Source organism: Schistocerca serialis, chromosome 1, assembly GCF_023864345.2.
Source record: "Schistocerca serialis cubense isolate TAMUIC-IGC-003099 chromosome 1, iqSchSeri2.2, whole genome shotgun sequence".
Lineage (NCBI taxonomy): Eukaryota > Metazoa > Arthropoda > Insecta > Orthoptera > Acrididae > Schistocerca > Schistocerca serialis.
Window position 1 is genome coordinate 35,713,349 of NC_064638.1, and position 18,712 is coordinate 35,732,060.

General features: G+C 38.5%; 1 protein-coding gene across 2 annotated transcripts in view; it reads right to left on the reverse strand.

Moving 5' to 3' along the window:
• Positions 1–6,525: 6,525 nt before the first annotated feature.
• Positions 6,526–18,712, reverse strand: part of LOC126461182 (mitochondrial import receptor subunit TOM22 homolog) — a 54,241-nt gene continuing 42,054 nt past the window's right edge. For both annotated transcript variants that reach the window (XM_050095977.1, XM_050095976.1), the window contains one exon: positions 6,526–7,491. In XM_050095977.1, the coding sequence (XP_049951934.1) occupies positions 7,426–7,491 (66 nt within the window). In that variant the 3' untranslated portion in view covers positions 6,526–7,425. The remainder of the gene's footprint in view (positions 7,492–18,712) is intronic.

Here is an 18,712-nt window from a genome sequence, read left to right on the forward strand (position 1 = left end):
ACGAGTATGTAAACTCACAACGTAACAAAAGTCACAACGATATAGAACACAGTACAACGAAAACACGCGGTAAACAACATACAATTCACGTTGTTTACACATTCGCTAAACCAAGAAGGCAACGCGGGAACTTTGACGTCACAGCATGTGAGTAACAGCAGTGCTCACTGCGTTGTGATTGGCTGGCGCCCCACGCTGAACGCCTAGCGCCTCTCGTTCTTCACTTTGTACACTGTTACGCTGCCAACTTCATACGCAAAAGTGCAATGTTTCAGCGGCCTGTGTTCTATACCCGGGCCGTTGAAACATTACACTTGAGCACAAGCTTAGATTAGGGAAGGATGGAGAAGGAAAGTGGCCGTGCTCTTTTGAAGGAAGCATCCCAGCATTTGCTTTAAGTGATTTAGGGAAATCGCAGAAAACCTAATCAGGATGGCTGGACGTGGCTTGAACCGTCACCCTCCTAAATGCAAGTCCAGTGTGCTATCCCACTGGCCAAAAAGGAGTACTATCCTCATGACTCAGTATCACCCAAGTCTGGAGCAAATGAATCACATTCTATGCCAGGGTTTTGAGTACCTCTCATAGTGCTGTGAAATTATGAATGTCCTACTCGCTATCCTTCCAACCACTCCCACAGTGGTAGTCTGCAATTCACCAAACCTACACAACATCCTTGTTGCATCCCTACTCCACCTCTGCTCCCCATCCCGAGTGCAAGACCTGTCCCATACGTTCTCTCAACACCACCTACTCCAGTCCAGTCACAAGATATCACCTGTCCCATCAAAGGCAGGGCTCCATGTGTTGCATTCTATGTGGTCATAACAACCAACAAGCTTTCTGACCAAATGAATGCCCACTGACAAACTGTGGCCTAAAGGCAGCTGCACCACCCACTTGCTGAAGATGCTGCCCAAGACAATGTGCTTCACTTCGATGACCAGTGCACAGCCTGCACCACCCAAATCCATCCTACTAACACCAGTCTTCTGAACAGTGCAGGTGGGAACTCTCCCTGCAATAGCTCCTACATTCCCGTAAGCCCCTGGCCTCAACCTTTGCCTACCATGTCCTTCACCCAACTATTATCTTCCCTGCTCCAACTCCACTCCACCACTACACAGCCTCTTATTTCATCAACGAACCCACTAACTCGCTCCTCTACTTCTCTGGTTTTCTGTACCCTCTCCCCCTTAAACCTCTTGGCAGTACTTTGCAGTCCTACCCTGTCCCCACCATGCCTGTGTGTGTGTGTTTTTACAAACCATAACTTCGTGGTAGTTTATTTTGCAAATGCACTACTTCAGGGAACAAGTTTGTATGTGAAAAACATAATGATGTAACAGACATTACTAAATGGGAAGTAGGACTATGTAGAAGCTATAAATTTTTGCTATAGTGAAATATGTATGCCATGTGATTCGAGGCAGCATTTTTGATAATTTATGTTAAAGTAACAGAACTGTAGTTAAAAACAGGACAGTAATGTCTCAATACTGAAAATTTGCAACAAAATTATTTAACCCTCCTAGTACCACTGGAGTCAAAATTATTTAATCCTCCTAGTACCAGTGGAGTCAATATGACCCAAATCTCAAATCTAACAGTTATGAGAATAATTTGATAATTGCTACATTCAACAGTTGTAATGTTTGTTCATTAAAAGACTGAATATTTCTCAGGTAAATCACTTGAGGTCTTTCTGACCACAGAGGTACTCAGTTGCTTGGGGGGGGGGGGGAGATCCTGGTATTAGAAGGGTTAAAAAGGTTGAATGGAATCTTAAATTATTTGACAGTTCATCATAATATGAACATCGATACGAATTCAGGGTTATGCCTACCTTCTTTGTGTGTGTTATTGACATTTCTGTACTAATGTCAAGCAGTAAAGATACCAGCAGAAAAATGCCCCTATCACAGCACAAAAAGGCGAATATGCTTCTCACTGAAAAGTGGGGTACCAGCTGCCTCATGCTACCTTCCTCAGCACCTTAAAAATTTTCCCTAAAATTTTGGCAAGCAAACATATTTGTGGTCTTTTTAACATGCAACTTACCTCTCACTCCCACAGGCTCCCTAACTGTAATTTGCTCAGACCTATCACTGTACGTCACATACATCCACTCCCACTTGTCCATTCTCAGACATTCATTCAGCCCAACTCATTGTCATTATCTGCTTGTCTCTCACAGCCAGTCTCCTCCTTTCTGTCCTACTACTGTTGTCTCCTCTCATTGTCACTGTCTCCCGCTTGTTCTCAATTACTGCTGCTGTCTCATTAATTCCTTCACACTGTTGCTGTCTCTTATCACTGTCACTGCCTCTCATTGTCACTGGCTCCCATCCACTTCAAGGCATTTTGTTCACTGGTTCCCTTCTTTTCTTTGCCATTGCAGGACATGTCACTCATATGAAAAGAACTTTATAGCTCAGTAAAATTATGATAGTTAACATACTATATGTGAAATTGAAATAACCCAAAACTAGTTTTGCACTTCACACAGAATTTTACGTGCACCAAAATTTTGCACATATTTCAGCACAACATGGGTTTCCCAGAACCCTTCTGATGACAATGGAGAGACAGCATATTTCTCTGCACTAAGTCACTTTATAAACTACATTTCCACCTCACGCTGGATTTTGCATTAAAATTTTCAAGGTTATTAGGACTGGAATCTTAAAAATATGTCTAGACAAATACATTTATTTGCTATGCAAAGTCATCTTGGAATCTGCGGCTCAGTTTTAGTACCCAAGAACCACATTTTTGGGGTCTGCTCATAATGGATAAAGCGTTTTGAAAACAGGAAGATGGAAATTCAATATGAAGGCCTAGAGAATACAGCTTTAAAATTTGAGCAATAAAAGCCTAGAGAATACAGCATTAAAATCTGAGCAATTTGCTGCGATTAGTTGCTATTTAGATTTAGCCTTACACCAAATTTTGTGTGTGTTATATGTGTACATATACAGTAACTTTGAATATCTCAGAAACAAATAAAAATGTCATGGCAATTCTTACAGTTATTCAAGAGCAGGATCGTTGGAATATATTGTGTAAATATCAGCCATTCATTGTGCATAGCTTTCTTGAAATTTGCTGCTCAGTTTTGGTACAAAAAATGGTAAAGAAACCCTTTTTTGTGGTTTCCTAAGAAACTGTGCATGACCTATGGTGACTCCATAAGCCCCTAAAGGCATACCTAAACCACACCAAATGCAAAAAGAACCAAATGATTTGCTCCTTTTGACTAAGCAGGAGGAAGTGTGTAATATTCATACTTTGATCGTGTCCTGTAAGATAATGACACTAAGACGATTCTTCTGTTGAATAATACAAATGGTCTGTAACCCAAGGGCTATCCAAAACACTTGACCCTACCTTTCTATCACCAACAGAACGTGAGGTATAAGTCTCAGGAAGATCTCATTTTTATGCACAGCATTTTGGAATGTATTGGGTAGCTCATGTTGTTGCATCCATACTGATTATGAAACAGTCTGTTGTTATTACCTGGATTACATCAAAAAATGTTCAAAGAAACTGACAAATCGACATTATGAACCAAGTGAGGCTTCAAATAATTGAAGGTTGATGAATTAAGCAATTTGCTTTGGTCTGAAGTTCGTTATCTGAAAATTACAACCTTTTGCAGGTCTTGTGCAGTATCTATGTACGTAGTTTACTAATGCAGAGTAATTTTGTTTCTCTGCATGTACATAAACCTTGAAGTCTATGTAATTGGATACCTAGACACAGGCAGTGCCATACAAGAATGGACCATATCCAGAGTACTAGAGAAGCTTGGAACTGAGAAGAAAAGGGAGCGAGTCCCACCTTTCAAAATTCTGCAAGTCATGGACACAAGGGTTCAAAAGCACAATTTTAGAGACTCATAAAATGTGCTAAATATTTGAAGGACTTATCGAGGTTTATGTAAAACATATTGCCGCACTTAAAAAGTCTTCGAGAATTTATAATTTCTTTAAAAAATGTTTGTAAACAGGACTTACTTAAAATGTGAAAACCTTTTGTAGGATTTTGTATTAATATATATTGAATGTTGTAATTTTTCAAAAATTTGTACTTATGTATTGCAGACAGACTGACTGAATAATTCAATAGAGTTGGGGGTGAAACGAAACATCAAGGCAGAGGAATAACTGTTTTTTACAATTCTATTCCTTATTTAACTTTTCATTTTCTATATTACACTGGTAGTATTTGTCCCACATTTACTCAAAATATCACAATTCTTATCTAGGAGCTATTTCAGGAAAATCTGTTGTTCGTTAGTTTCAGTTCTGCTAATACCAATGTTATAATTATTTTTTCAGTACATGTGTTCTTTTGAGAGAAATCTGTAATTTACTATGCTCAGGAACCACATGCTTGAAAAAATATTGTGAGCTAATAATTGTTTATTTCCAAAGGGCCATAGTTTATTTGAAAGTCCTGATTTCACTCTTTTCAGTTGACACTTCTTTTTCTGATAAAAAGAAAATTGTAATTAAAGTTTCCACCATTCAGAAAATATCTCAGTTATTTGGACCAATAGGTATGTTTAATTTCAAGAATTGATTATGATATACTAATTTTTGTGAACTAGAAAATACATTTGGTTATCAGAATCATGTGTTAATTAAGAAATTAAACAAATGATAATTTCAAACCTGTGAATTTAGCACAAAGCTCGGTAAATCCCCACAGTAGTGCAGAAGGTACAAATTAAATAGTCTACCCAACGTTGTAAATTTTCAGTCATCCATCTCATAGATAAACTAAATTACTGCTTGGATCACTACAATGACTTCAGAACTAAATTTGATCTTTGTACTGTAACAAACTGAAATGTATTTACTGATTCAATACCCTCATCTACATCAAAACATCAGACAATAGTTCTGGCAGTCTGCAGGAGTCATTCATTTCTGTAGCATGGTGTAGGCGCTTGTTTTGTTCCTTGAATCAGTCTGCACCCAGTAATTGTTCAGTAACATCTCGGAATACAGGCCACAATATCAATTTTTATGTTGATCTCTCAACATAAAAATTAACTGCTTGCACTCATCTGATCAACCGTTCACTGTCAAAGTCACCAATATATGAAGCTCGGAGTGTTACAGTCAGTCAGTGTGAATATTTAACGAATTTATTTGAACAGACCGGCTGTAGTCATCCACATAACTTTTCTATGTTAATGATTTAGTAAGGTTTCAGTGACTCATTGTGTGAACTATTTATGACTCAGTTTTCTTTCAAACTGTGTTTTGTAAAGATTCATCATTTGCAGCCACATGAGTGATGATACTATGGAAATGTGTACTATAGAAATTTTTACTGTTTACAGTTAACCCAGACTAGCTGCTAACCTAGTTTAGCTGAAATATAAAAACAGCTGATCGCTCAAGCGATTATAGTCATTGTGTGTTTTGGCACTAATAAATTTGAATTAATTTCAAATGTAAATCAATGTTGGTGTCTCAGTCACTGAAACATCACTCAACAAATTCAACCAATTGCAGAGGAGACTTTGAAATTTCAGTGTTACAGAGGAACAGCAGCAGTACAACCGGTCAGCAACCTCACAAACCTAAACCTGATGAGACCTTTGCACTATTTCATTTATCTACATATGGAAAAGAGGAACTAATCACCCAAATACTATCACTGAACAAGAAATAATTTATAACTTCATGGAATAAATATTGTCACTTTATGGTGCTTTTCTGCGCAGCTCCATTTCTATCTTTCTGACTTGTTTTCCTTATTACAGGTGCCTATGGGTATTTTTAACTCTTTAAAGATGTTCTACACATTATAAATTAAATTAAATTAGAGAGAGAGAGAGAGAGAGAGAGAGAGAGAGAGAGAGAGAGAGAGAGAGAGAGAGAGCTTCAAACTACAGCAAACTACAGGATGAGAATGTGCACCTGGTTACCACCATGTCTTCATACTTTGCTACTTTGCAACACAACAAAAATTCCCCATTTTGAAACCCAGGAAAGTACTCATTAGAATTGTCACAAGGCTCATAAGGGTGCTTCACGTTGTCTATAGTGTTCGACACTCAAATTAACGTAGCTTATTTCATTTTCAAAATCAAATGTTATTATCAGTGTTTCATGTTATTCTCAATGCTTCATTGTACATGGAATATGCCGATACTACCCATTCATTCACACAAATGTAATTTCAATGTAATAACAGCATGCAGTTTCTTTTCACGCATGACAACCCTTTCTGTTAAGTGGAACGTGAAACTTCTTTTGGTCACTTTGACACATTCCTTTCTAATTATTTCACTACACTGTTCAATACATGCATGAGCAAAGGACTTCTTCATATTCCATCAAGATTATACTTCTGTATTTATCTATCTGTTGAAAGATTACTACAAATTTCCACAGCAAGTGAGTGACAGAGTAAAGCTGTCGCCAAGTGCTTAATGAAATACAGCTCATCACTTAAGTTTTACAATAACAGAAAATGTCCTAATCATGACTGCAGCCATAGTTACTTTAGGCCATTGTACTCCAACACTGGAAACAGTTTTATTAACTTGTACAAAGTGAACAGAATGTTTAATGACATCTGTTTATGTAATCTAATATATCATTTACATAATATTGATAAGGAAATAACATTTTCTCTACATGGTGGGGATTTTAAGTTACACAATATTTTATGTTGTTTCTGAAAACATTCTGTTAATTCCAGAACACTCCAGTTTTTTGTAAATTATATTTATCTGACATACTGACATCAAAGTTCGTGATATGGCGCACACACACACACTCACATGCATACAATAACACAAAATGTTACATGGATACACCAAACACTTACTTTTTTAAGCTGATTTTAGATTGGTTATATATTAGTAACATACAGTGTGATCAGTCACTCTGCAATTACTTTATTCTGCAATTGGATTACCAAATGAGGTAAAATGCTGATTGGGAAATTGCCTTTGCCATAACGCTGGCAACCAATTTCATTAACTACCTTGGATGCGATATGCCAAGAACCAATGTAGATGTTTCAATACAACTATTTTAATTTTACTGGCTATGCTACAAATTCGACCATATAGTCATGTGTCTGTAGTGTTCTAACACTTTATAAATTGAGGAGTAACGCTCTTAGAAAAAAATTAACATACTGATAAAACAAATTCAGGTATCACGCAATCAAACATACCAAGAAATAAATTTACAAAAGTTCTCAGTATGAGACAGTGCGTGTTGTTACACATAAAAAATTTTAACACGGTAATGTAAAAAACTATACATCAAGCAAATGTACAACTTGGGATACTACAGAAATTTAACAACTTCTGTCTTGTTGACACAGTGGCTCATTGTACTGCCTCGTTACTGATGTCTTTCCCAGAAGTGTTCAATTAGGTTATCATTATCGTGGCACTGGTGGCAATAAACCCATGGTTCCTGATACAGCCGAGTTTGGCCCAAGTAATACCTGAAAACAGATTAAACACAAGTACTTAATAACAAATACAATGCGTTCCTCAGTTTTTAAAGATGTGAGGTACATTTCACTGAAGAGCAGAATAGTTACAATCAGAAATCTAATTCCATTGTAGGACAAATAACTAGGGCAGTACGGAGGAACAATGTGGGAGAAATACTCAAATGTCCACTACACAATAAAAATTTGACTACTTTTAAACACTACTATACTGATGGTACTTTGACTAATTTTAATCAGTGGGTATTGTACACAACTTACTAAAAAGGCTTTACAGGAAAACTAGTTAATGTAATTTTTTAGTCCCCACTGCTCATTATTTAGTTTTATTGTTGGAAAATGCACAATATCCCTCTCAATGGAAATCAACCACTGTCTTTTATATATTACTTTCCTAAACCAGTTTCTGAACAGTTTAAATCAAGCGCAAAAACAGTGCATTTGGTTCTTTCATTTAGTTACACCGTTTGAAGACATGCCTTAAATTTTCAGGTATGGTGTGACACTTGCAAGATGACCATAGTTTATGTATAATCAAACAATGGAGAATTCAGGATGGAATAGTGACAATATTATAAAGAAGATAGATTGCTACTCACCATATAGCAGAGATGTCCAAGTTGCAGATAGGCACAACAAAAATACTGTCCAACAAGTAAGTTTTTGGCCAAAAGGGCCTTCATCGTATCGTAATCAGACATAACACACACGCGCACAGGCACACGCACGCACGCACGCACACACCCTCTGGATGACGAGACTGATCTGGCTTCAGCAGCCAGAGACTGATCTGTGGTTGTGTGTGCTAGTGTGTATGCGCGCGTTTTGTCCAATTCCAATGAAGGCCTTTTTGGCTGAAAGCTTACTTGTTTGATATTGTTGTGCATATCTGCAACTCAACCTCTCTGCTATAAGGTGAGTAGCAATCTATTTTTTTCATAATACAGTTTAAGTATCATAGACACTTCTAGTAAATAAGTCTATATATGACCGTAACATATTTATCACTGTCAGGATACTTCTAAATATGAAAAATATACAAAGGAAATTCACTGAATATTCCTATCTGTCGCTTTTTATGACCTTCCCAGATTTCTAAATGTAATGAAGCTGACAAAATATGAAAAACATGATGCACCCATCACACAATAAATAAAAACAGCTGCCAGCCTCTAATATCCATAAGAAGCAATGGGAATATGTGATAATATAAAATAGGATGTAACAGGAATAGGAACATATGCAACTCTGGAATGGAATGCTACATAACTTACAGTTCTGTTCCAAGAGAAAACCAGCTGTGAAAGGATAAAGACAGCACTCTAGTGCCATGCATACTCTTTCAGGTAATTATGTATCTTAACTACTGCAATGAAAGCACCTCACTTCATAATCAATTTTTATCTCTGGGGGGTATATATTTCTGCACAATGTAAACTAAAGGGAGAATTAGTGGTAACATATATTTCATTTGTGGTAGTTTTGTTGTCCTTACAGCTTTCTCGAACAATGCTGATGCCCAACAGTAAACTGGTAAGGAAAGTTCCATTTATTACAGAAAAAAATGGAATGCAATGATTATGCTAAGAAAACATGAGAAACTAACTACATTTATGAAGGGGAAAAGCAATGTATAATCCCTTTCACCATTCAATTCCTAATTCATAAATAGCATGCAGATGAAGAAAATCAAACAATTATCAGAGTTGCAGCCACAGGTACAAGGTGCAAGATTAGATAATCTCTTCGCAGACACTACACCAAATCCATGTCACATTACATGATGCACAAAATGGAAATAAAATTTCTGAACTCCCTTGTAACAAAACTGGAACAATTAGAGGATGCCTCGGTGCCTAGTTATTCTATTTACCAATTCTGATGAAGACGCAAAGTGGAAAAAAATTTGAAAAATTGTACGTTCCTTCAAACAGAATGGAGCATGCATTTGCCTGAGGCAAGAAAATCATAATTCCATTAGGAAACAAAAATTTTGTACAAGCTTACACCAATGTCAAAATGACATTTTTTACACCAAGACTGATACGAATATTTACCATTTAATCAATGTTTAACAAATTGTTAACACACACGATGAACATGGGCTGTGTCTGTAGTGAGACAAAAATATGAGAGATGGACTAAGTAGATTTTCTGTTGGATTTCTCTTGAGAAAAGGTCAAGGGTATGACCAAACAGAAGATGGAATGACGACAAAAACAGCAAGACAAACTTTATGTGAAAACAGAAGATCATAACATGCTCCTTGACTTGTGTACCACATGGCATTAGATACAGCTCCGCACTGCTGCCTAATGAACAAAATGCAAGCATACAAAATATCAGACTATATGAATTTTACTGAAAGGTTCCTAGCAAACAGAACAGCATGTCATTCTTAAAGGATAGGTATCTTAAGGTGTGAAAGCAGCTTTGGGCGTACCCCAAGGAAGTGTTGTAGGACTATTACTTTTCACAATATACATAAATAACGTAGTAGATAGTGTTCGAAGTTCTGGGGATTTACGCAGATAATCCTATTGAACACTTAACATAAAGCACATAAATATGCATAAAAATCCTTTACTGTACGATTAATTTAACACCTGGGAGTATGTGTATCAAGTGATTTGAAGTGGATTGGCCATGTAAAACCGACCACAGGTGAGGCAGATACCAGAGATTCATTAGACAAATCTGTATGAAGTGCAGTACACCCACAATGAAGGTAGCTTAGAAACCTTTGTTTGACAATGCTTCAATATTGCTCATCAATCTGACCAGACGGGATTGATAAAGGAAACAGAATATCCACAAAAGACCAGCAAGCGTCATTACAGGTTCATTTAGTAATCAAAAATGTTTTGTGGAGATGATCAACCAACTCCAGAAGCAGACACTGCAAGAGAGACGATGGGCCAAATGGTATGGTTTACAGCTACAATTCTTTGAGTGCGTGTTCCAAGAAAAGCTAACCAGTGTATTGCTTCCCCCTACATACATCTCATGAAAAGATCATGAAGGTAAAATTACAGAGATCTGTCATCATGTGGAGGCTTATCAACTAGCTTTCTTCTCGCTGACCAATTGTGACGAAAAGGTAAAGAGCAACGTCACAGCAGTACATAATGTCCTCTGTCACACACCATAATGTGGCTTTCGGAGTATACATATAGAGGTATGGTGAAGTGTAGGAGTGGCCCGCATTTAGCAGTGTATGATAAAAGGCTGTTCACGATATAGCAGTGGATAGGATACACAGTATGGCAAAGGGGAGATACCAAGTGGTTATAATTACAGTGAAGCTACTCACGGAGGTACAGTGTGGGCTGTAGTTATCATATGGCAATGAAAACTGGTAGATACACTAATGTGTTAATGCAAAACCAATTTACATCGGAAAAAAACATCAGATCCAATTGTGGCCACCAGGGGCAAATCTGGTTCGGCACAACATTTATATAACTGTCAGACAAGCCATAACGTGAATGAATAGTACGGCTATTCGGAAGAGATTCTATGCGCTGTTAGTGAAACTGTTTTATGTGAACAGCAGCAATTACAGTGCCATATTGAAAGAATATTGCCGACAAACATCTGGAGAGTCCCGATGTCATTAAATGGTTTAAAGAAGACTATAGTGGAATTCATAAACACAGGTGAGGTTGCTGTGGCACCTAGAAGAAGAATGTGTCCTATCCCAGTGAAGGTCAAGACGAGATAGCTTCTACTGTAACCGAGCATGCAGCAAGTGTCTGCCCTGGTCCATTCCATGGCCAGAAAGTTTTGGCATCTATATTACACTGGTACCCATACAAGATCCAGAGAACAGAAACCTCAAGATCCGCAACAACATTCTGGATATGCTCTTCATTTTCTGGCATGGACTGAAACAGACAATATATGACCGAGAAATATTCTATGGTGGGTCAATGCACATTTTACACTGCAGAGTGCAATGAATACACAGACCTGCCGAAGTCTGTGTACTGTGAAACCGTGTGCTGTGCACAATCAGTCACTGTACTAGCCTTATGTGAGTGTGGTATAGATTCACAAGCACTTTCATTCTCAGTCCATTCTTCTGTGAAGAGAATATACTCAGAAGGCCTGCCAGATGTACTGTGACTAACTGCACAGCATCAAAACTTCCTTGTACACCAAGTGATTCCTGAATTAGAAAAGTGTAACTATTGTTTTCACGAAGATGGGGCAACACCTCATGTCACTATCCCAGTGAATGATCTGTTTAATTCAACCTTCCATGAATGTTATCTCCAGAGCTTCCCAACACATGGTCTGTGATTATCATCTGACTTGAATGCATGTGACTTTTGGCTCTGGGCATATCTAAATGGATGCCTTTACCATGGACATGTTAGGTCTCTACCTGACACAGGAATAAATTGTTCAGGTTCTGTCAGACCTGCTGTGACCAAATGTTGATCACATCGTTTTATAGCTGCAGCGTCCCCTTTACATCTTCGGTGCTCATATTGAGCAAAGCATCAGTTAATAATGAAGTCAACATTATGCCTTTCTCATTTGTTTGACCTTTTCTGCCCGTGTCCCATTCCAATCAATTACATATGGAAGCACTTCTAAATGACTTTCTTGCATTCACAGTACCATATTTGCACCTCTCGGCCAAAACTGAAACCTTTTTCCCCCTAGCGTAAATCGGTTCTGCATTAACACATTAGCATATCTGCCAAGTTTCGCTGCCAAAAATGACTAGCCACAATGTGATTCAGAATAAACTAAATTGTAGATGCATCCATTTTTCACAAATTTATTGAAAACTACACTTTTCACAATTATTTTCTTGCTCTCACAATTAACTGTCAGTTTATTTCATTTTTCTTGGCCAATTTCAGAGCTTTTAGTAGCAAGACTGTAAATACAAAGTGAGGGAAAGCGTGGCACAGAAACTTCAAACAACTATAAAAGAAGAAAAAGAATTAGTTTTATGTTACACACGGAAGTAGAAAGTATCAATTAACTAAATCATAGGAAACAATTGCCCAAGAGACATCTGCAATTAAGGAGAGTAGGGAGTTGTGTGTAACATGAGGCATGCATATACCAGGTGTACAGGTATGAAATGAGCGTTAAGATACAAATGTGTCGATAGGGAACATTTGTTGTGAACAAGTCAAAAATTTTTTTGTTTGGTTGGTATGACATCTGTCGAAGATATTTAGTATACATCGAGTCATGGAACAAACATGTTTTCATCAGAATGAGATTTTTCACTCTGCAGCAGAGTGTGCGCTGATATGAAACTTCCTGGCAGATTAAAACTGTGTGCCCGACCGGTTAAAACTGTGTGCTCGGTCGGGCACACAGTTTTAATCTGCCAGGAAGTTTCATATCAGCGCACACTCCGCTGCAGAGTGAAAAATCTCATTCTGGAAACATCCCCCAGGCTGTGGCTAAGCCATGTCTCTGCTATATCCTTTCTTTCAGGAGTGCTAGCTCTGCAAGGTTCGCAGGAGAGCTTCTGTAAAGTTTGTAAGGTAGAAGACGAGATACTGGCAGAAGTAAAGCTGTGAGTACCGAGCGTGAGTCGTGCTTCGGTAGCTCAGATGGTAGAGCACTTGCCCGTGAAAGGCAAAGGTCCCGAGTTTGAGTCTCGGTCGGGCACACAGTTTTAATCTGCCAGGAAGTTTCATGTTTTCATCAAGTTAACAATGTTGAATTTTGTACCAGAAAGTGATGATTTGCGGAAAGCATTAATTTTTTGTTTTCATTTGAAAAATAGTGCTGCAGAGTTGCATCGAATGCTTGTCAAGGCATATGGCGATCATGCTGTATCAGAAGCAACATGCAAAAGATGGTTGCAACAGTTCAGAAATAATGATTTTGATGTAAGAAATTAAGAACGTGGAAGACCACCAAAAAAGTTCGAAGATGCCGAACTGCAAGCAATATTGGATGAAGATGATACTTTGAGCCAGATGCAAATGGCAGCAATGCTAAATGTTGCACAACAAGCTATGGGAAAGATCCAGAAGTGTGGAAAATGGGTGCCACATGAATTGAATGAAAGAGAGATGGAAAACCAAAAAACCATTTGTCAAATCAACATGAAAGAAAATCAGTTTTGCATCGAATTGTTACTGGCGATGAAAAATTTATTTATTTTAAGAATCCTAAATGGGAAAAATCTTGGGTTAATCCGGGACAACCATCAACATCGACTGCAAAACCAGATCAATTCGGCAAGAAGACAATGCTCTGTGTTTGGTGGGATCAGAAAGGTGTGGTGTATCATGAGCTTCTAAAACCCAGTGGAACTGTGAATACTAATCACTACATACAACAAATGCTCAATTTGAACTATCCATTGATCGGAAGAAAGATCAGAATAGGCCAGAAGACATGGCAAAGTAATTTTTTTACACGACAATGCACCTGCACACAAAGCAAAACTGGTTCAGGATACAATCAAAACACTTGGCTGGGAGCTGCTATCCCACCTGCCATATTCACCAGACTTGGCCCCTTCTGACTACCATTTGTTTTCATCAATGTGACACGCATTGGCTGAGGAACACTTCGATTCCTACGAAGAAGTCGAAACTTGGGTGTCTGATTGGTTTGCTTCAAAAGACGAGCATTTCTGTTGGCGCAGTGTCAACAAATTGCCAGAAAGGTGGTCAAAATGTATAGAAAGCAATGGTCAGTACTTTGAATAAAATGTTTTTACTTTTCAATTCAAAATTAGTGTTTCAATTTCACAACAACAAAAAATGCTCATATCATACCGGTACACCTGGTAAAGGGTGAGAAGTCTTAACACTCCTTTTACTTCGCGATTGGTTACACATATTGAAATATGGTTTTTGGCAAAAGGTTACAGCACCGAGGTGCATGTATGTTTTTAGCATTGATGCCAACAGAGATACCGAAGCAAGTACATTTTTTTAAAATGGAAACTTATACTATATATAACTGCATTCATTAGCTCTTGAGAAGACAATTACAAGTGATGTGGCATTTGTCTATGCTGACATTGAAATATGCCACCAAAAAATTCGAGAAATTTCCTAGAGTTTGAGAGCAAGGGGGGCCAGAATCAACATTAGTGCAAACACTGGCATGTACAGCTCTCACGCTACACTGTCATAATGTCAACGCATTTTCCTGTATGTTTATCTGCACTGCAAGCCACTTATTTCTGCTTCAACATTCATTAGATGCAGATGTGTAAACCAATGAGAAGTTGGATACACTACTTTTATAAGGTGAATATAAAAGAAATGCCACAAAAACAGTACAGCAGTACAGAGCTATTGATTCAGATCACAAATGACCAACACATCAGGTAACTGCGCAAATAATTAAGATTGCTAGTGCGGACAGGCTGCTGTAATGTCAAAAAGAGGGCAAGAAAGAAGACTGCAACTGACAACACTAAAATACTGTTCTGCCTACAATCCCACGAATCCACACAGTGGTACGACCCATGTTGCTAAGGAGTGTGGAATGAGTCAGATGAGTGTCATTCGCATCCTGCATCAACAGAATTTCTATACCTATCATCTGTCACTACCTCAAGCACTAGACAACCATGATTTTGAATGTTTTACAGAACTTCAGCAACTGAGAGATGACCCTACATTTTCCCAACATGTGCTCTTTACCATTGGGGCGACGTTTACTCATCATGCTAATGTAAATTTGCTTAAAATGCATCCGAAAATCCACACTGGCTTCATCAGGGGCAACAACAGCCATGGAGCTTATATGTACGGTGCACCATCATTCCTATCTTTGGCTTCCAAGACAACTTTCTGTATAGGCCCACTGCACATGGCACTCAGTGAAATCTCGCAGGAGGAGAGAGGGATGGCATTTGTGGATGAGGTCCTCAACAGCCTCATTATCCACATGTTCGCGAGGGACAGCTATTTCTGGAATGTGAGTGATGTGGGTAAAAAGATACAGAATGGTATGCATTATGGACAAATACCACCACTCCACCCTCAGCCTCTCATGACTTGCATCATCCTCCTTGTGAATGGTGTAGCCGTAGAAGCACAGTGTTGCTTCAAGACTTCGAATGTGTCTTATGTACAGACAAGGGCCTATACTCCTTTAAAAGCTTCAGTTCTGCAACACATGTACTTAAATTATTTACATTATATTTCAGTATAGGAACTATTAATCAGAATGATCAGGTAAGGGTGCTCCTTCCCCTTCTCTCTCCCTCCCACCCTCCCCCTCCCCTCCCCCTTTGTGACACATGCTGGACACAGATTGGAGAGAAGAATGATGGATCTGCATAATCAGCATTAGTATCCAGCTTCAATTCAGACAAAGCTTTGTTGACAATGATATTTCCTCCTCTGTTTCAAGCAAGGTTTCTTTTAGTTTTGCCTCTTCCTTGGTAAGGATTTTGCATTTTGTTCTTGTGGTTAGGATCTTTGGCTAAGATTAAACTGTTCAGTGCATTTAGCTTTGTGGCTGAGGGTTATGTCTGCATTTTGAAAGTGACCTTTGCTAGAACTGGCTTAGGAGCACCTGCAGGCTTAGTAACACAGCTATTATTGGATGTACATTTACTTGTGTCAAAAACAGTTATCCACATTTGCATGGCAACAGAAACGCTTTAGCTACGTTCACTCTAATTTCTTGAATTTCCCTTTCTTTGTAATTACTTGAGTAACTCACTCTAAAGCCTGGCATTGAGTATAATGATCCAGCTTCGTGGGCATCTTTCCCACGTGTTACCTAGCTATTGTATCCTCTTGTGGTGTGACCATATCTTTGACTTTTATAGCCAAGGTTCAGGCTGGGTCACTAGGACTCACCATCAGTCTAATAAGCCTTTCTGTGCTGTGGAAGTGCATGCAAACAAAGTTAGAATCAAAGAGGGTAGTCTTCTGCAGTTTCCATTCACTCAAAACATCGTATTCCTCATTCTCTGTGGAGTTTGATGCCATTACTGAAGCTAAGTGTGTTGTGCTTTTCTACTGCCGTAGTGTACTGACCAAATTCCCTATAGTTCAGAAGTGTGTTTGCTTGTCTAGATGTGGCAGTTTCAACCAAAAGCATCCCTTTATGAAGTTGCTTGACTGGCTTTATAGTTCTATAAACACACTAACATTTTGTTGACTAAGAGACTCAGTGCATCCCTTAACTCACTTTGCCACAATTAAGACTTTTTGACAAATTTGTGCCCTGTTACAACTATTGAGGTTGGATGCTCTTAATGTGGTTGCATGTCGTCTCCTTTGGGGGACCCTCTTACTTGTGTGCAGCTGGTCATTCTAACAGCACATTCTTACCATTGAGCGATCTGTTTTTGTGTGAGGTTCCACACTGTTCGCACTATAACTATGGATCTATACAGCCCCATCCCAGCAGAGCTTCACTTGGCTGACTAAGGCTGAAATGCAGAAGGTTTCCTTAAGGTTCTCTACTAATGACTTGTCTAAATAGCCATCTATCGAATTGATATTCAACCCTGCTTGAGATTGAGGATTTTTATACAGACATTTATACAATCCTCAGTGTCCAAAACATACAATCTTGCACGATCATCCCCCACAGTGGTCACTGGAGCGTGTTCAGAATTTAAAGTAACAGAACACTGGTGGCATTTTCCAAACCATAACTCAGAAAGCCGGACTTCCCTTTGTTCATTACTGGCCACCACAGGTTGGGGGGGGGGGGGGGGGCAGGGGTTAATTATACAGGACACTCCTCCCAAGGTTACACTTCCAGTATGGAGAAGAGAATAGTACTGGAAAGGCATGGAGCCCTACATATGCTCACCAGAGTTGTACGTTCCATGTGGGAGATGGTTATGTTCTTGTAGTGTTTGTTATTGGTGACAAATGGAAATTGTCAAGCATTGCATGTACAAGGTACAGCTATTGTGTCCTGTATGTGAACTTCATCAGGCAAGCAGATACTGCATTGCTAATCAAGAAAGCTTAATTAATATTTTCTTAAACCTACCAATGCACAGCTTTTGAACTGCCAGATAAGTCTCACAGTCATGAGAAAGAAGTAGGTGGCATAGACAATTGCTTAGTAAGTTTAAAATCACAGAATTTTTTACTCAACTGCAGAAAACTTACGTAAAACTCAGAAACTACAAATTTTATTGGTAATCGATGGGAACTGTTACGGATATGAAAGAAAATGAGCTTCAGGACCTTAAAATGACCAACAACTGGAAAATACTTGGAGAGCAACAGTACTGAGGCTGCACACACTGGATTTTTAAGAATACATGAGACCCAAGATAGAAGAACATCTTAATTTATTATAATGGTACATATGTAAACCAGAACCCCATAAGATTAAACATCCAAAAAAAGACCCACTGGATTTGGTGGTCTGAAAGTTCTGCCTACTGTTGGGCACACGGTATCAGCAGTATTTTATGGTTCCAGCCAAGTGTGATTAACAGAAATATCAACTTGATACAAGGGAACTGTTGCACTAACACAACACATGACCACTCCCTGGATTTAATTCTTGATAACTTGCACGTATTTAAATGGGTGGATGGATGGATGCATGCATGCAATGACAACCTACTTTCATGAAGAATTATACAGTGCCTTCCTTTCTTCCACTTGAATTCAGCCAGACATTAGGTGTATGCTGAAATATAACTTCCTAGGCACCTAGTAGGGTACCACAAGTTTTCTTGTTCTCATACACAAAGATTTTGCATTTGTCATTTTCCCTTTTAGTGCTTCCAGTCCTGATAATTCATGTGCATCTCAAACCCCACTCTCAGCTGACATTAAAAGAGCCTTAAACTATTCCATACAGTTTCTGTGTTGTCTTTGTTCATGAGTGAAATGACTCAAAGGTACAGCATAGCATATAGGACACAACTTTATGGTGTCACTAGTTAAATTTTGACTGCAAATGATGACCTTACATCCCCCACACCCCTTATCTGCTGCTCCTTTTCCCTGAGAGAGGGAATTGTTTCTGCAAAAGGTGGGTGGCGGTGGTGGTAGTGGTTGTGAAAGAAAGATGAAAATGGAATACGATGTCACAAAATGAATGACTTATATTAGTTGTCATTAAACATGTGAATAAGCTTAACCAGGAACAAATAAAGCAATGCTGCAATTTTCATCTTTTCACCCATTTGCATGTTTTGACACAATATTTCCTTCCTGGCAGGTGAGCTTCACATAAGTGATGAATATTATTTTACAATTTACGTAGCTAA